At 49.5% G+C, this 15,726-nt stretch overlaps 1 protein-coding gene across 1 annotated transcript; it reads left to right on the forward strand.

The window, feature by feature from the left end:
- Positions 1-7,103: 7,103 nt before the first annotated feature.
- On the forward strand, positions 7,104-14,402 carry Slc22a6 (solute carrier family 22 member 6). The gene is made up of 10 exons (XM_046445759.2): positions 7,104-7,787; positions 8,376-8,479; positions 8,696-8,850; positions 9,901-10,069; positions 10,499-10,622; positions 10,773-10,888; positions 11,889-12,103; positions 12,244-12,352; positions 13,682-13,885; positions 14,128-14,402. Exons 1-10 carry the CDS (start codon positions 7,419-7,421, stop codon positions 14,213-14,215), a joined length of 1,653 nt encoding a protein of 550 aa, XP_046301715.1. The 5' UTR covers positions 7,104-7,418; the 3' UTR covers positions 14,216-14,402.
- The last annotated feature ends 1,324 nt before the right edge of the window (positions 14,403-15,726 follow it).

A 15,726-nucleotide genomic window follows, 5' to 3' on the forward strand; every position in this document is an offset into this window, starting at 1 on the left:
TACATGTTCCTCGCGCGCGTGGGAGCAGATGATCAAACAAGCCCAGAGTGGCTGCAAACAGAAGCTGGGGCCCTTACAGTCTTGACTCTCCTCCCCTGTGTGTCCCAATATCTGATCCATGACCCAACCACAGGCCCAGTGCTGTCAGTTTTATCTCCTATTTAACTGAGACCGCTGTAGCCGTGGCAGAATGCTGTCTATTTCTGCCACACTGTTCCCTGGTTCTCTCTAGTCACAGCAAAAGGCCTCAGGCCTCTTCCATCTTAACAAAATCCAAAAGCCTCCCTGGAAGCCAGAGCTCCTTCCAGGGGCTACACTGTCTCTTTCTTCTCTCTAAAGCCACACCTCATAAGGGAGATAAGGGAGAGGCTGGGTACTTTATAACAATATAAGTTATATATTGCCTCCTCCACATCTCCTTTCTAACTACATTCACCTCCCCATACACTCCAGCTCCCGCCCCCTTCTTCTCTGACACTGCTTTCATTAGGGACACGCATCATCTCCCTGTGCTGCATCCACACCTCACTGCATGCTCGCAGCTCCCTCCCATGAACTGGCTGCTCCTTCTTATGCTCTTCAAAGGTTCTGATAAATGAGAGTCACTTGGTCACTTTGTCCGTCCTGCCCCCACTCCTTCTTCAAAGGTCTGCTAGTCAAACAGTTTCATGACCTTCTACTTCTTGTTGTGACTAACTAGACCAGAAGGCACTCTAGATCCAAATATCATTGATCACATGCTCCCTCTTGGTCTGAGATCTGAGGTAGAATGTATTAGTCTGTTTCCTGTTGCTGTAACAAAATTCCCAAGGCTGGATACTTCATAAAGAAAAGAGCCCTATTTATCTCACAGCTTTGAAAGCTGAAAGTCTCAGATGAGGTAGCCCAATCTATTTAGCCTCTAGTAAGGACCCCAAGGCAGATGACAACACAATAGTGGGAGCACATGTAGATGAGATCTCTTGATAAGACAGGAAACCAGAGATTCGGGGGCCAGAATTGTTGTTTTTATAAAAACCAGCTTCTGTGGGAACTGGGGTCCTGTAAGAACTATTTTAATTCCTTCCGAAGGCAACACCCCAGTGACCACCAGTCTCTTAAAGGTTTCATCACCTCCAAACACCACTAAAGACCAGTCTTCCTACACATGCAACTTTGGGGGAGAAATCACATCCAAACCATAGCAGAGGGTTCCATCCATCTCTTGGTACTTGCTTTGGGAAGGCAGGTTAGCATGAATTTGGGCTGGCTCAGAGCACAGAAAGACAGAGGAAAAAGAGCAGAACAGAGATGCACAGAGAAAAAGAGGCTCCATGGACCCAGACATTAAAAAAAAAATGACAAGACTATTTATAATGGTTTTTACTGAATTCCAAGTCCCTGTTCTTTATCAGCCCTGGATGCACTATCTGTCACCGAGTTCTGTTAAGAAGCCCTGAATTCTCCAAATAAATTTCTCTTCTTGTTTAAGCTGAGGGAGTTTTGTTCCTCATTACTAAACAATTCCAAAAGCAGCAATTCTTCCTCTATCATTTCTTAAGCACTGACGTCTCTCAGAAATCTTTCCCCAGGACTTCTGCCTCTCACATTCCAATGGAAATATAATATGAGCCATCTGTATACATTTTCATTGAAATTTCCTAGCAGCCATTTTTTAAAAATGAAAAGAAAAAGATGAAAATTATTTTAATAATATACTAAATATGAAAAATATATTTTACTCAGCCTAACACACCTAAATATTACCATCGCAACAGCAATCGATATAAAAGTTATTAATGAAATAGTTTGTAGTTTTAAGTTCATACTAAGCCTTCAAAATCTGGTATGTATTTTACACCAACAGCATAGCTTGATTTGGACCAGCCCAATTCAAGCACTCAGTAGTGGCTCTTGGCTACCATAATGGACAACTTCAACATACTCCAGAGATTGATTGTCAACCACAGAGCTAATGACTACTCTCAAATCTGTATTTAGAGATTTGAAAGAGCACTTAATAAATGCAAGAAAGATTGTATTGCATCCCTGCCTCAATCTTTTGGTGACTTCCCATTGGGATGAAGTTTAAACTCTCTTACAAGGCTCATCAGGATCAGACCCAACCCTCCTCAACAGCTTCAGTTTTTAACACCTCTACCTTGCACCCTAAAACTCAATCTCATCCAATTTCTTTGGTCTAGGGTCTGAAAAATAGAGTTTATTAGTCTGTTTTCTGTTGCTGTAACAAAATTCCCGAGTCCACCAGCAGTGGACTTCTCCCCATCCAACCTCCACTATACTGGGTTAACCCCAAGTCATCCTTAAGGCCTCAGCTTGTATTGTTTGTTCCAAAAAACCTTCTGTGGCTCCCCAGAGCCTGGGTTAGGTGCCCTGGTTATCACACGCTGAATCGTGATTGTAATTGTATCTTAGTCTGGGTTTTACCAGAAGCAGACCCCCACAACAAGGATTTGAATGTGATTTGCTTATTTGGCAGGCAATCCAAAGGAGCAGGAAGTAGGGGAGTAAGTCAGGGAAGGGACAGGTGACCAGCCTGTCACCCAGCCACACAGGAAAGGGTGCTTTTCACGATGCTTATTACACCTAGTGAAGGAGAGGAGGACACTTCCTAGTTACATGATCAAGACTTAGAATCAGTTGGCTTGCTAGTCAGAATACCCCACCAAGTCTTCATTTCTCCTTTTCTCCACCAGTGCTGATTCCCCTCCAACCTCAGCAACTCCTGCTGCCTCTCCCTCCTCTGTACTACAGAGGGGACTCCAACTGGCTCAGTGAATCCCATGAGGCAGAGTCCTCATGGGTCACTGGTCTCATATTAGACTTCAAGTGGCAGTCTTCAGATGGATTTATAATACCTGCACTGTCTGCCAGTAGGATAGCCTAGGCACAAGGCGCAAAGCTCAGTTTGGTCAGAATTCCTTGCTCAGAAGGTTGCTGTGGGGTCAGCAGCACGTGGAGTCTGCTGAACTCTTGAGGTCATTTCAAACTCGTGCTTGGGCTGGTTTGAGCAAGAGTGCTTTATTTGATCTGCAAATTATTTATTTGAAAAGTCTCACAAAGTAATCAAAATCACATGTAGTTCATACTTTAAATCCACAGAACAGAATAAAGTTGTACAAAGTCAATACTTATCCCAGAAAATGAGAGAGAGTGATGGTGGCTAGCATGGTGGGAAGAACAGCAGAGTTGAGCGAGCTGGGTTCTATACTGACAAACTTCTTGCCTGTTCTGGGTTCTGGTCTCCTTATCCACACAGTGAGTTGTTTTTACCTGAATCACACCTTTCAGCTCTGATGGTGTGTGACTCTGTGGCTCTGGAATAATAGGAAATTCCCAGGTTTGATGCTTTCCGACTGAACACAGCCAGAATCTAAGTCCACATGCCAGTTAGCCCAGGGGAATCCAATTCTAAGTTTTTAGTGATCCAGAAGGTCCCCAAGGGATAATTCCCAGCTCTATAAATCATTTGCCATGGGAGCGTTTGCATTAGAAGCTCTCCTTGAACTGGGAGGCTGCTGGGGAATCCCTCTGCTACTCTAATGATCCTGGGAGCTGATCACAATGATCCAAACCACAATTCAGTCCCTGAAGCCTCCAGTGGAACCTTTTCTGGACTCATCCAGGCTTGGAGCTGGTCAGGGACTGAGAAGGGAGTTCTTCAAGGCAGGGTTAGGCACAGGTTTGTAGAAGGAGGGTGCTTGCAAGGGCCCATCACCCCTGCTGCTCCCAGTACTCCACCTACTCCCCCTCAGGGGTACCAAGTCCTGGCAGGAGATTGGCCCTGCAGCCCCCAAGCTGTTTGTCCAGCTGTCCCCGCATCCCCAGGCCACAGGCTCTTATATACCTTGGCCTGGAGAATGTTGTCAGGCATCTGGACACCCATTGGACCCAGTCCAGAACCAACAGTGGGTGGGAGGGGGAGGCTAGCTGAATCACGTCCCCCTCTGGTTCTCCCCTATTCTCTTCTGTACATGCAAGGACAGATAATCCAAAACCCTTTCTGTGGAGCAGTCTACGCCTCTGGAGCAGCAGTTTAGAACCCAGCTTTGGAGTTAGAAAAGTTTTGAACTAATCTGAGCATTGTGTATCCCACGGTCTCAATGGACAATGGAACTACACAAAAGTACAATTTACATAAACACAGCATCTTGATTTTTACACTGCTTCCCATCAACAGCAAGACTTGGAGATTTCTGCCTAGAAGAATTGAGAAAGACCCTCCCCCCATGACCCTTTGCATCAGCTAATTTGTATAGGGCCTGGGCTATCTCTTATTAAACTATGGAACCTTAATCAATCCCTTGTATTTAGACATAGGCCAACATAGCTGATGTAGTATGGTGTAGCAAAAGTCAGAAGGAGAGGAAAAGCCAGAGACCCAAAACAGAAAGACACCATACAGGGCAAAGAAAGGTCTAGAATGGTAGGCCATGACCAACAACCAAATTAAAACACAGCAAAATTGGGCGTGGTAGCACATGCCTGTAATCCCAGCAGTTTAGGAGGCTGAGACAGAAAGATTACGAGTTCAAGGCCAGCCTCAGCCTAAGCAACTCAGTGAGACCCTGTCTCTACATAAAATACAAAATAGGGCTGGGGATGTGGCTCAGTGGTTGAGTGCCCCTGAGTTCAATTCCCAGTACAAACACACACACACACACACACACACACACACACACACACACCAGAGAAGATGACTAGACTGGACCCAGAGAGATCAGGGTCTTGATTTGGCTACCCCAGTGGAGAAAATGGCTGAGTAGACCTGGGCAGGGACAGAACTGCAGTACTGTGGAAGCTACTCTGCTCTATTTAAGCAGAGCAGGAAAGAGAATTTCTATTTCTCTATTACTCACCTTGTAAGACATCCTCCCTACTCAAAAGAGAGTGTAGACATTCTTTTTTTTATTTGTTCTAATCAGTTATACATGACATCAGAATGTTCTTCAACTCATTGTGCACAAATGAAGCACAATTTTTCACTTCTCTGGTTGTACACGAAGTAGGGACACACCATTTGTGCAATCATACATGTACCTAGCTAAGGTAATGATGTCTGTCTCCTTCCACCATCTTTCCTACCCCCATACCCCCTCCCCTCCCCTACTTCCCCTTTGCCCAATCCAAAGTTCCTTCAGAGAGTGTAGACGTTCTGAAGAATATTTTGTTAGGAGTTATTTGTATGACTGGAATTTTCTTGGCCAAACAGGTATGAGATTGATCACTGCACAGAAAAGTTCAGAAACATTGTTTAGGATGGGGTTCTCAACCCCAGCACCATTGACATTTTAGATCAGGATAATTCTTGGCTGCGGGGCTCTCCTGTGCATTGTTGGAAGCCTCATAGCACCCCCAGATTCTACCCACCACAAGCCAATAGCACCCACTTCCAGGCATGGCAACCAAAAATGTCTCCAGACATGACCAAATGTCCCTTGAAGGGAGGCAAAATGGTCCCCAGTGGAGAATTACTGTTTATAATGATATGCTTAAACCTATTTTCTTTTCTAAAATCCATATGATAATCTCACCTTCCTACCAGAAACAAATAGAAAGGGTTCAAAATCACCAAGCTATGGGGCAGAAACTTCTTTTTTTGTTCATTTGTTTGGGTTTGGTTTTTCTTTGTTTGGTTGGTTTGTTTTGTTTTGTTTTTCAGTACTGGGGATTGAACCCAGGGGCACTTGACTACTGAGCCACATCCCCAACCCTTTTTTCTATTTCATTTAGAGACAGGGTCTCACTGAGTTGCTTAGCGCCTTACTTTTTGCTGAGGCTGGCTTTGAACTCATGGTCTTCTTGCCTCAGCCTCCCAAGCCACCGGGATTACAGGCACCACAGCACTTGGTTTTTCTTTGTTTTTTGAGATGGGTTCTCACCATGTTGCCTAAGCAAGTCTCTAGCTCCTGGGCTCAACTGATCCTCCTGCCTCAGTCTCCCAAACAGCTGGAGCCACAGGTGTGCACCACCACACACCTGGCTAGAAGTTCTTAATGCTCTTTACTTGTATTAGTTCACTTAACCCTCCACAATTCAGTGAGGCAATGAAGTACAGAGGAGTTTACCAACTTGCACCTTGTAACACAGCCAGTGAATGTGAAGTGAGGACTTGGATCCACGCCCACTAATTCCAGAGTCCATGTTTTACATAATATGCACTCTGCAAACCAAAAACAGAACGCAGCAACCTGCTCTCTCAGCATCCCTGATCCGTGATCTAACCAATCAGAGCCCGTGGAAACCCAACCAATCAGAGTGCAGCACTGTCCTGATCATGAGTGACCAGGACGTGGGAGCCAAAAACTGTTGGCGGAATTGAAGCGATATCTTAGAATTGTCGCTAAAAATAAAATAAATTCATGTTCATTGTTTAAAAAAGAAAATCCCACAGACAGGAGACCTGACCAAGGGAAAGATGTGAACGAGGAAGGTGAAAGCCGAGACTCCAGAAAAACAAACCCACGTGATGTGTGACGTGGGTCTTGGTCCCACTCCTTCAAGAGCAGCCTTTGACATCTGTTGTTTCCTCCAAGTGAACAAAGCTGTGGTCCTATAAGATGTGAGCTGTCCAGAGAAGAAGAAGAAGAAGAATAGAGATGAGCTGTCCCTAGAAGAGCAGATTGGAGTAACCCAATTAACCAAATAAGAATACAAGATGCCCAGTTGAATTGGAGTTTTAAATCAATGAATAATTATTTAGCATAAGTATGTCCCACAACATTAGGAATATACTCAGACTTTGTAAAATTATTCATCGATCTGAAGTTCACACAACTGGGCCCCCTGGATGTTCTCTGGCAACCCTTCCCAGAGACAGACTGTTTGGACTCTGTCCACTAAAAAAAGACAAAAACCCTTCAAGAGACCCCCGTGTTTCCCAGAGCCCACTATAAATAAGGCAACGACGTCCCACTTTGTCCCCTTTTGCTCTCAGACGCCCAGCTGGACCCTCCCATCTCCTCTTTCCACTCCCACTTCCATCCACCCTCTCCTGCCCTTTATACTCACTTGGAGAAATTCCACGGACACAGGGAATAGTCAGAGGGTTAATCCTTCTGATACCAAGTCACACTTTAACTCATTCTCCCCAGGCCAAGGATTAAAACCTGCCGATGTAAGGATGAGGGCTCCAGCAGACCCTGAAAGCTGAGCCATCCGGACCCCGAAAAGTGAGAAAAAGCTGCCAGAGAAAGGGAGGGACAGAATAAGGAGAAGGGAAGAGAAGGAGGGGCAGCCCCCAGGCCGCAGTCCCCCCACAGAGCCAGCTCAGTTTCAGCTCCAGGAGCCACTCAGCTGTGGAAGCAGTAGCAGCCCTGCTTCTCAGGCAGAGAACCACAGGCAGGCAGGCAGACAGACAGACGGAGTGTTGGTACTGGAAGTCCTCAGCCTCCAGCCACTTGGCCTGGCCTGGCCTCATGGCCTTCAATGACCTCCTGAAGCAGGTGGGGGGTGTCGGCCGCTTCCAGCTGATCCAGGTCACCCTGGTGGTCCTCCCTCTGATCCTGATGGCCTCCCACAACACCCTGCAGAACTTCACTGCTGCCATCCCCCCACACCACTGCCGCCCACCTGCCCACGCCAACCTCAGTAAGGACGGGGCGCTGGAGGCCTGGCTGCCCCGGGACGGGCAGGGGCGGCCTGAGTCCTGCCTCCGCTTCACCTCCCCGCAGCGAGGACTGCCCTTTGCCAGTGGCACAGAAGCCAACAGCACAGAGGACACAGAGCCCTGCACTGATGGCTGGATCTATGACAACAGCACCTTCCCTTCAACCATCGTAAGTGAGGTGAGTACCTGGACTCCCCCTCCCACACACCATCCAGACTCTGCCTTCCCCTCCGAGACAGACAGACAGACAGACAGACACACACACACACACACAGACTCTCAACTTCTCCAGGGGCCAAAATTAGAAGACGAAAAAGGGATTCAAGACTGGAGACTTTGTAATTACAAATTAAAACCAAAAACAGATGTGAGAACTTCTGAGTTTTAAAAAATGCTCTCGCCATGCACAGTGGCCCATGTCTTATAATCCCAGCAGTTCAGGAGGCTGAAACAGGAGGATCACGAGTTCAAAGCCAGCCTCAGCAAAAGTGAGGCACTAAGTAACTCAGTGAGACTCTGTCTCTAAATGAAATACAAAATAGGGCTGGGGATGTGGCTCAGTGTTCAAGTGTCCCTGAGTTTAATCCCCAGTAAGTACCCCCCGGCAAAAAAAAAAAAAAAATTGCTCTCAGCTCCCAGGACCAGAGAGGCAAAGAAGAGAAGGAATTGTCAGGGAGGAGGGTGATGTGGGCCCTGAGGACCAACCTAGAGGAGGGTAAGGGCTCCGGGCTCATCTCTGCCTGTTCTCGCCACCCTCTCTCTGCAGTGGAACCTTGTGTGCTCTCACAGGGCCTTACGCCAGCTGGCCCAGTCCTTGTTCATGGTGGGAGTGCTGCTGGGAGCCATGGTGTTCGGCTCTCTGGCGGACAGGTCAGTCCTGGGTAAGGCCAAAGGGCTGGGCTGGAATTGACAGCCCCTTGACTGGACTCAGGTCCCTGGGTGGGAGGCTTGCATTCCCACTGGGGCTGGTTTGAGGACCTACAGCAGCAGTAGACTCACAACACTTCAGGAGGCCCTCAAAGGCCCTCAGCCCAGGGCAGACATGCCTCTCCAGGCCTCTGCTACAGGTCTTCCCTCCCATGACAGGCTGGGCAGGCGGAAGGTGCTGATCTTGAACTACCTACAAACAGCTGTGTCGGGGACCTGTGCAGCCTATGCTCCCAACTTCCCGGTCTACTGTGCCTTCCGGCTCATCTCGGGCATGTCTCTGGCTAGCATCTCCCTCAACTGCATGACACTGAGTGAGGATCCTCCCCCACCCATTGCCCTCTGTCCAGATCCCTTCCACCTCATCTCTCAGCCCACCCCTCCCTCCGGAGCCCTGCCTGCCCTCCAGCCTCTCTCTTGGGTCTACCCCAACAACCAGTAATGACAACCTCCTTCTCAGGCTTGGCTGTCCTCACCCCTCATTTAGAAATGAGACTGGGGACTCCACTTTTAAAGCCAGCAGGTCATGTAAGTGACTGAGGCAGGCCAGGTACAGGAGGCATGAGGGAATGGTGAAGACTGTATCCAAATAATAGGCACATCCCATCCAGAGACACCACAGACACACTGCTCCAGCCAAGAGGTCCTAGGGGCATCAGATCCTACCCCTCCTTTTTGATTAATGTAAAATATCCCAGATTTTTCATGTTGCATTAGATCTAATATTTCTAAACATAGACAAGCCAACATACAGACCAAACACATATGGCACTAAGAATGATCATTCATGGGCCGTCAATGTGCTTCCTCTGATAGATCAGACACATTGCTTTTTCAGTGAGGAACCCAAGGCTGGGAAGAAGGGAAGGGACTTATCCACGGTCATTCCTCAAGCCCAGAAAGAAATTCAAGGATGTGGAATTCTCTGGACTAAAAGAATTAGCAGACTGTGCTAGGACTGGGACAGGACATTTGAGAATCCCACTCCCATCTCAATTGATCTCCAAGATGGAGAAAACCCACTTCTCTGGCCACTTGAAGGGAAACTCAGCCCAGGGCTGAGGAGGAGGAGAGGAGTTGCTACTGGGGATAGACTGAGTGGGCAGAGATGCTCTGAAGGGAAAGGGGGCTCTGGGATCATAGGTGGGGGAGGGGAAAGTGGGAGGCAGTTCCTGGGGATTCTGAGCCCACATCCCCATCCCTTCCTCTACCCAAAGTCCCCCACTCCCTTACCCTGGCACCCAAGCTCATTTGATGCATCATCCATGGAGCCTTGGGAAAGACTGAGGTTGGGAGGAGGAGTGGGTCTTTTCCCACCTAGCAGCCCTGTTAGTCACACCTCCCTGTTCCAACCCCTTTTGCAGATGTGGAGTGGATGCCCATCCACACACGCGCCTACGTGGGCACCTTGATTGGCTATGTCTACAGCCTGGGCCAGTTCCTCCTGGCCGGCCTGGCCTATGCTGTGCCCCACTGGCGCCACCTGCAGCTGCTGGTCTCTGCACCTTTTTTTGCCTTCTTCATCTACTCCTGGTGCGTGGAGCCTGGGGTGGGAGGCCGCGCCACAGAGCCCAGAGGGTTCCAAGAGACAGGACCACTCCCAGAGCTAGGCACACACCCCACCCCAGAGTTGGTCAAAGCCAGAAAGCCAAACCCAATCCATGGCATCATGTGGCAGATGCTAAAACCAAGGCTGTAGGGAGAAGGCTTTGCCCAGGGTTATCCAGTTCTCTGGCTTCCCCCAGTCCTCCAACTGCCTGCCCTGCACCCACTACCTAGCACCCAAGAGCTGAACTTAGGGTTGGGGATGAATCATTGCAAAACTGGGCACTGCCTTATGATCACAGAGAGGGATCTGTAAAGACTCCTGGGCTCCCAACCTTAAATGAAATCCTTAGAAAGTCCAGCCCAGCTAACTGCAACCAAAGCCACACCAACACCCAAGCCCATCCCCACTGCCAGGTTCTTCATTGAGTCTGCCCGCTGGTACTCCTCCTCTGGGAGACTGGACCTCACCCTGAAGGCCCTGCAGAGAGTGGCTCAGATCAATGGGAAGCAAGAAGAAGGGGCCAAGCTAAGTATGGAGGTGAGAGCCCCTGAGACCTCCCACAACACCCCACCAGGGCATCCAGCCCAAGTCCCAAACCCAAGACTCAGGACCCAGGACCCAGAGGGATTCTCTGAGAGAGGATCCCCTAGGAGGAACTCAGGCCCTGGGCCCTTCCCATCCTATCAGGTGCTCCGGACCAGTCTGCAGAAAGAGCTGACCATGGGCAAGAGCCAGGCTTCAGCCATGGAGTTGCTGCGCTGCCCTACCCTTCGTCGCCTCTTCCTCTGCCTCTCCATGTTGTGGTAGGCCCAGATGGACACACTGACAGTCAGACAGACTGACCAAGAGCAAAAGGCAGGCTGGGGAGGGGGTGGATGCTATGAATGAGAGAGACAGACGAGAGGGAGGGAAAGTCAGTGGACCTGGCCCCAGCTTCAACTGAGCCCTAGTCCCCAAGCTGGATCTCAGTCTCCCAAGCTTCTTCTTTCCCCAACTCTGTTCAAAGACGAAAGCATCTCACCAGGACCAGTGGCCTCCAGAGTCAAAAGAATTACATCATGCTGGCAGAGGCCAGTGTGGTTTGCAAAAACACTCAAGAGGCTTTACTGGCCTGGTAGTGCCTTCCAAAAGCACAGGCACTGGGAGAGACAGTGAGAGAGTAAGAGAGCTAACACCCACCACCACAAGGACACTGGGGTCATGGATGATATAAGCCAAAAATCTTCCTTTGCAACATTCCCCCTTTTCCTTCTTCTTACCCCCTTTCCCAACACCATGGCAATCCCAGAGCAGTTAGAAGATTGTGGTCAGAAGGATCAATCCTGCCAAAGAATTATTGGCTTCCAATTTTGGATTTCCTCTCAGTTGTGGGTCCTATCCAAAAAAAACCTGAGCCTCATTTTGTAGGCTCCTAACATCTCACAACATCTGTCCCAGGACCATGGACAGGTCCCAGGCTGTCCTGGCTTCTCCCAACACCTCAGACCTAAAGATGTGGCTTGGATAACCACCTGCCCTCCCTCAGCCCAGCATCATTAGACAAGATAAAGGCTAAAACCACATAAATCCTACGTAGCAACAAATGAAAATTCCCCCAGCACACTGGAGAACCTCTTTATCACAAGATTGGAAAATGTGGCGTATTGGAGGACTGCCCCCATACTGAAACTTCAGTTTAAATATGCCAAGATGGAATTCCAGGTCCTTAAGCAGGATACCAAATGCAGCCCACCCCACTATTTAAAAGAGCCACCTCCTTTAAGCTTCCCTAAGAACTCCTTCCCCCTCCTCCCTTCCCCCTAGGTTTGCCACCAGCTTTGCCTACTACGGGCTGGTCATGGACTTGCAGAACTTTGGGGTCAGCATCTACCTAATCCAGGTGATCTTTGGAGCGGTGGACCTGCCTGCTAAATTTGTTTGCTTCCTTATCATCAACTCTCTGGGTCGCCGGCCTGCACAGATGGCCTCACTGCTGCTGGCAGGCATCTGCATCCTGGTGAATGGGGTGATACCCCAGGGTGAGCACCCATAAGCACCTTGGCCCTTCCTCTTCAGCCCCATCCCCAGCCATGACCCAACTTCTCAGAAGACGGAGAGGCCAATTTGCCTCCAATCCCCCACTTCCAAGCTCCCGCTGTTCCCCCTCCTTTCTCTCCAGACCAGACAATTGTCCGTACCTCCCTCGCTGTGCTGGGGAAAGGCTGCCTGGCTGCTTCCTTCAACTGCATCTTCCTGTATACTAGCGAGCTGTACCCCACAGTGATACGGTGAGTGTGAGCCTGTGCTTGGGGAAAGACTCCTCTGCACACAGGTTGGACCCCAGAGCACAGTCTAGTCCAGTCCCCCTCCCAACACTCACCAGTTGAAGGCACATAATAGTCACTCAATACACCCTTCTCAGTCTCACTAACACAAATGTGGCTGCCCAGCCCTGATCTGATCCCAGAAGACCTCAAAAGAGTCACCGAGTTGGGCAGGGTAGGGAGCCTTAAACCAAAAATGACACAAACATGAAGGTCATCTCCTACCACAGTAGACATACCTGATGATATGCCAGCAGTACACATATACAAGCTCTGCTCTTTTTGAGTGCCAAGATTGGGCAAGAAGGGTATTGTTTCCTCAAGGAATGAGAAACGTCTGTCTATGTTCAGAATGGAATTCAAAATTCACATGAGATGTCAGAGAAGTGTCTGGCTTCCTCTGGCCCCTTGGGATGAGGGGTCACAGATACCTTCCTATGCCCTTATGGGACTTCAGTGGAAAGAATAACAGTACAAAGCTATCCTATGTGCCTGCCAGGCACCATCTTAAACTATTTACAAATATTAGCTCACTTCATCCTCATAGCCAGTCACTGAGGCAGGTAGTAGCATTATTTCCATTTTACAAAGGTGAAAACTGAGACCCAGAGAAGTTATTTCTCCAAGATTACACAGCTAGTGAGAAATGAAGCTTTCATTTAAATTTAGGCCCCATGAAGTCTGCCTTTTAAATCAATGTGTTCTTTTAATATTTATTTTTTAGTTTTAGGTGGACACAATATCTTTATTTTACATTTATGTGGTTCTGAGGATCAAGCCCAGTGCCTCATGCATGCTAGGCAAGCACCCTCCCAATGAGCCACAACCCCAGCCCCCTGAATCAATGTTTTTAAGCTCTTCTCTCATAGAGAATTTTCTTAGCACATTCTCAAACATGCAGATTCCAGGCCCCTTCCCTGGGGATCCAAATCCAATAGGTCTGGAGGGGCTGAGGCACCTGTGACTCGAAAATCCTTCAAGCAATCTGAGAACCCTGGGTCTAATGCAACCATCTCATTTGACAAATATGGAAACTGAGGCTCAGAGAGGAACAAGGACTTGCCCAAGGTCACACAGAAACTTAAAAGCAGAGATAATATTCGATCACAAGGTCCTGATTCTCTGGCCAGAGGCCTCCCAACTTCCCTTAAAAAAAAAATCACCAGAAGAACTGTCAAATTTATCTTCAAATCAGTTGGGGAACAGGCCCTGGGCTGGGGCTGAGCTGCTCTACTCCAGAGTGGCCAGAACTTCAGCAATCATGCTAACAAATGCCCCACCCCGATCCCACAGGCAGACAGGCCTGGGAATGGGCAGCATGATGGCCCGAGTGGGCAGCATCGTGAGCCCCCTGGTGAGCATGACCGCGGAGCTCTACCCCACCATTCCTCTCTTCATCTACGGCGCTGTCCCCGTGGTTGCCAGTGCTGCCACTGCGCTCCTGCCAGAGACCCTGGGCCAGCCACTGCCGGATACTGTGCAGGACCTGAAGGGCAGGTGGGTCCTCTCTCACAGGAACTTACCCAGGTCACACACCCAGGTAGGGGTGGCATAGGGCTCTTTGTCCCTTTGTCTCCAACCAGCTAAGATTCTCCTGGAATCCCTGGGGCTCCCAGCTCCAGGAGCAATAGATGCTGGGCGGAGAGAAGGTGGCTGGGCACACCCAGTGGAGGGCACCTCTGACCTACCAGTCCAGGCCTGGGGGTTGAATACACAGAGATCCATCTTCCTGCCCCCAGGAGGAGAGGCAAACGGAGGCAACAGCAGCAAGAGCAGCAGAAGCAGATGGTCCCACTCCGGACCTCAGCACAGAAGAACGGACTCTGAGGACCAAAAGGGCATCACACGGCCCGAAGTGGAGTGAGGGTCCTACGGTCCCTCCAGCTCCCCACAAAAGGAGGGGAAGAGGGTGACGGCCTAAGTGTGGGGGCTGTGGTTCAGGGAAGCGCTTCCCACGGGTCCCTCTCCCCGAGCACACCCCACTAAGACCCCATCATTAAAAGGTCTGACTGTGTGCAGCATCTTAAATGGAATCGCCAGTCCACAAGAGTCAGCTTCCAGCCCCCGAGGTCTCCCAGCGCCCTCCGGCCCATCACCTTCCACCCCTAGGACTCCACAAACCAGCTCAGACCACTAGGAAAGACCCTACCGCCCTCCTCCTCTAACCTAGGCAAGAATTTGTGTGAGGTTCAGCCAAACAGCTTTTGCCCCACCCCTTCCCGGAAGTTGACAGAGGCTGCCATGAAAGCAGCCAATCAGAGGCTTTGTCTCAGGCTCCTCCCCCCTCTGTGAGCTCAGGTAGGAACCTCTAGCTGCGAAGGAGGAGCAAAGAGGACACCTCGATAATGTCTGGATGCTGGGCCTTCCAGCAGCGTGGTCGGATGCTGGAATTCTCTAGGTTACTGCAGTATCCAGACTCAAAACCAGTTAGCCTCTTCCAGCTCCGTGGCTGGAAGTTCAGCCTCCTAGCTAATCTAAATTTTCCCCCTGCACTTGCTGGTCTCTCTTTATTGCTCTGCTTCCTATGGGCCCAGGGCCAATGGATGGGAAAGAGGAGGGAGGAAGAGTATAGAATTCGGGCAGGGAGAACCAGTACTGATCGTTAATTATGTGCCAAGCACTGTCCTAATCAATTTTTTTGCGCATGTTACCTCATTTTCTCCTCCCAGGAGGTAGGTACTATTATATTCCCACTTTACAGCTGAGGAAATCAAGGCACAGGGAGGTCAAGTAACTTGGCTAAATTCCCACAGCTAGTTAATCATGGAATCAGGATTAGAATTCGGACAATTGCACCATAATATGTCTGCTTAACCCCTCTACAGCCTGGAGCCATGAGGCACTGAGACTTTAGCTTTCTCCATTCCCAAGGCCTAGTTTCTCCTCCTTCCTCTGGGAGATGAAAAGAAAAAGAGAAGGAAGGGGGAAGAATGGAGGGGATTGTGGAAGGAATCACGTGAAAGGAGCGATGGACAGCAATTTACAGTCCGGAAAATACCAGGATGTGCCACATCTGTGTCATCCAGGGACCTCACTTCAGGAAAGCCTGGGATGGCGTGGGAAAAGGCAGCCCTTTTGGCACCTACTGGTGGCAGGAGTGAGGGCACTATAGCACTCTGCCATAAATGTCCCAGCCACCCTTTCTGGTGGCACACTGCCTCCGACACCTTCCCCAGAAGCCAATCCAGTCCCCCAGACCCTCATCCCCCAGGAAAAGTCTATATGTGCCAGGCTGTACACACTGCTTTGCAGGTGAGACCCCAGGGCTCAGGTGGACTCAGGGCCATCTGGAGGTGACAGGCAGCCTGGAGACAGCCTGGAAAAGCCCAAGGCCCTGG

This window comes from Marmota monax, unplaced genomic scaffold, assembly GCF_021218885.2.
Source record: "Marmota monax isolate L192 unplaced genomic scaffold, Marmota_monax_Labrador192_F-V1.1 WCK01_AAM20220418_F8-fsc00038, whole genome shotgun sequence".
Lineage (NCBI taxonomy): Eukaryota > Metazoa > Chordata > Mammalia > Rodentia > Sciuridae > Marmota > Marmota monax.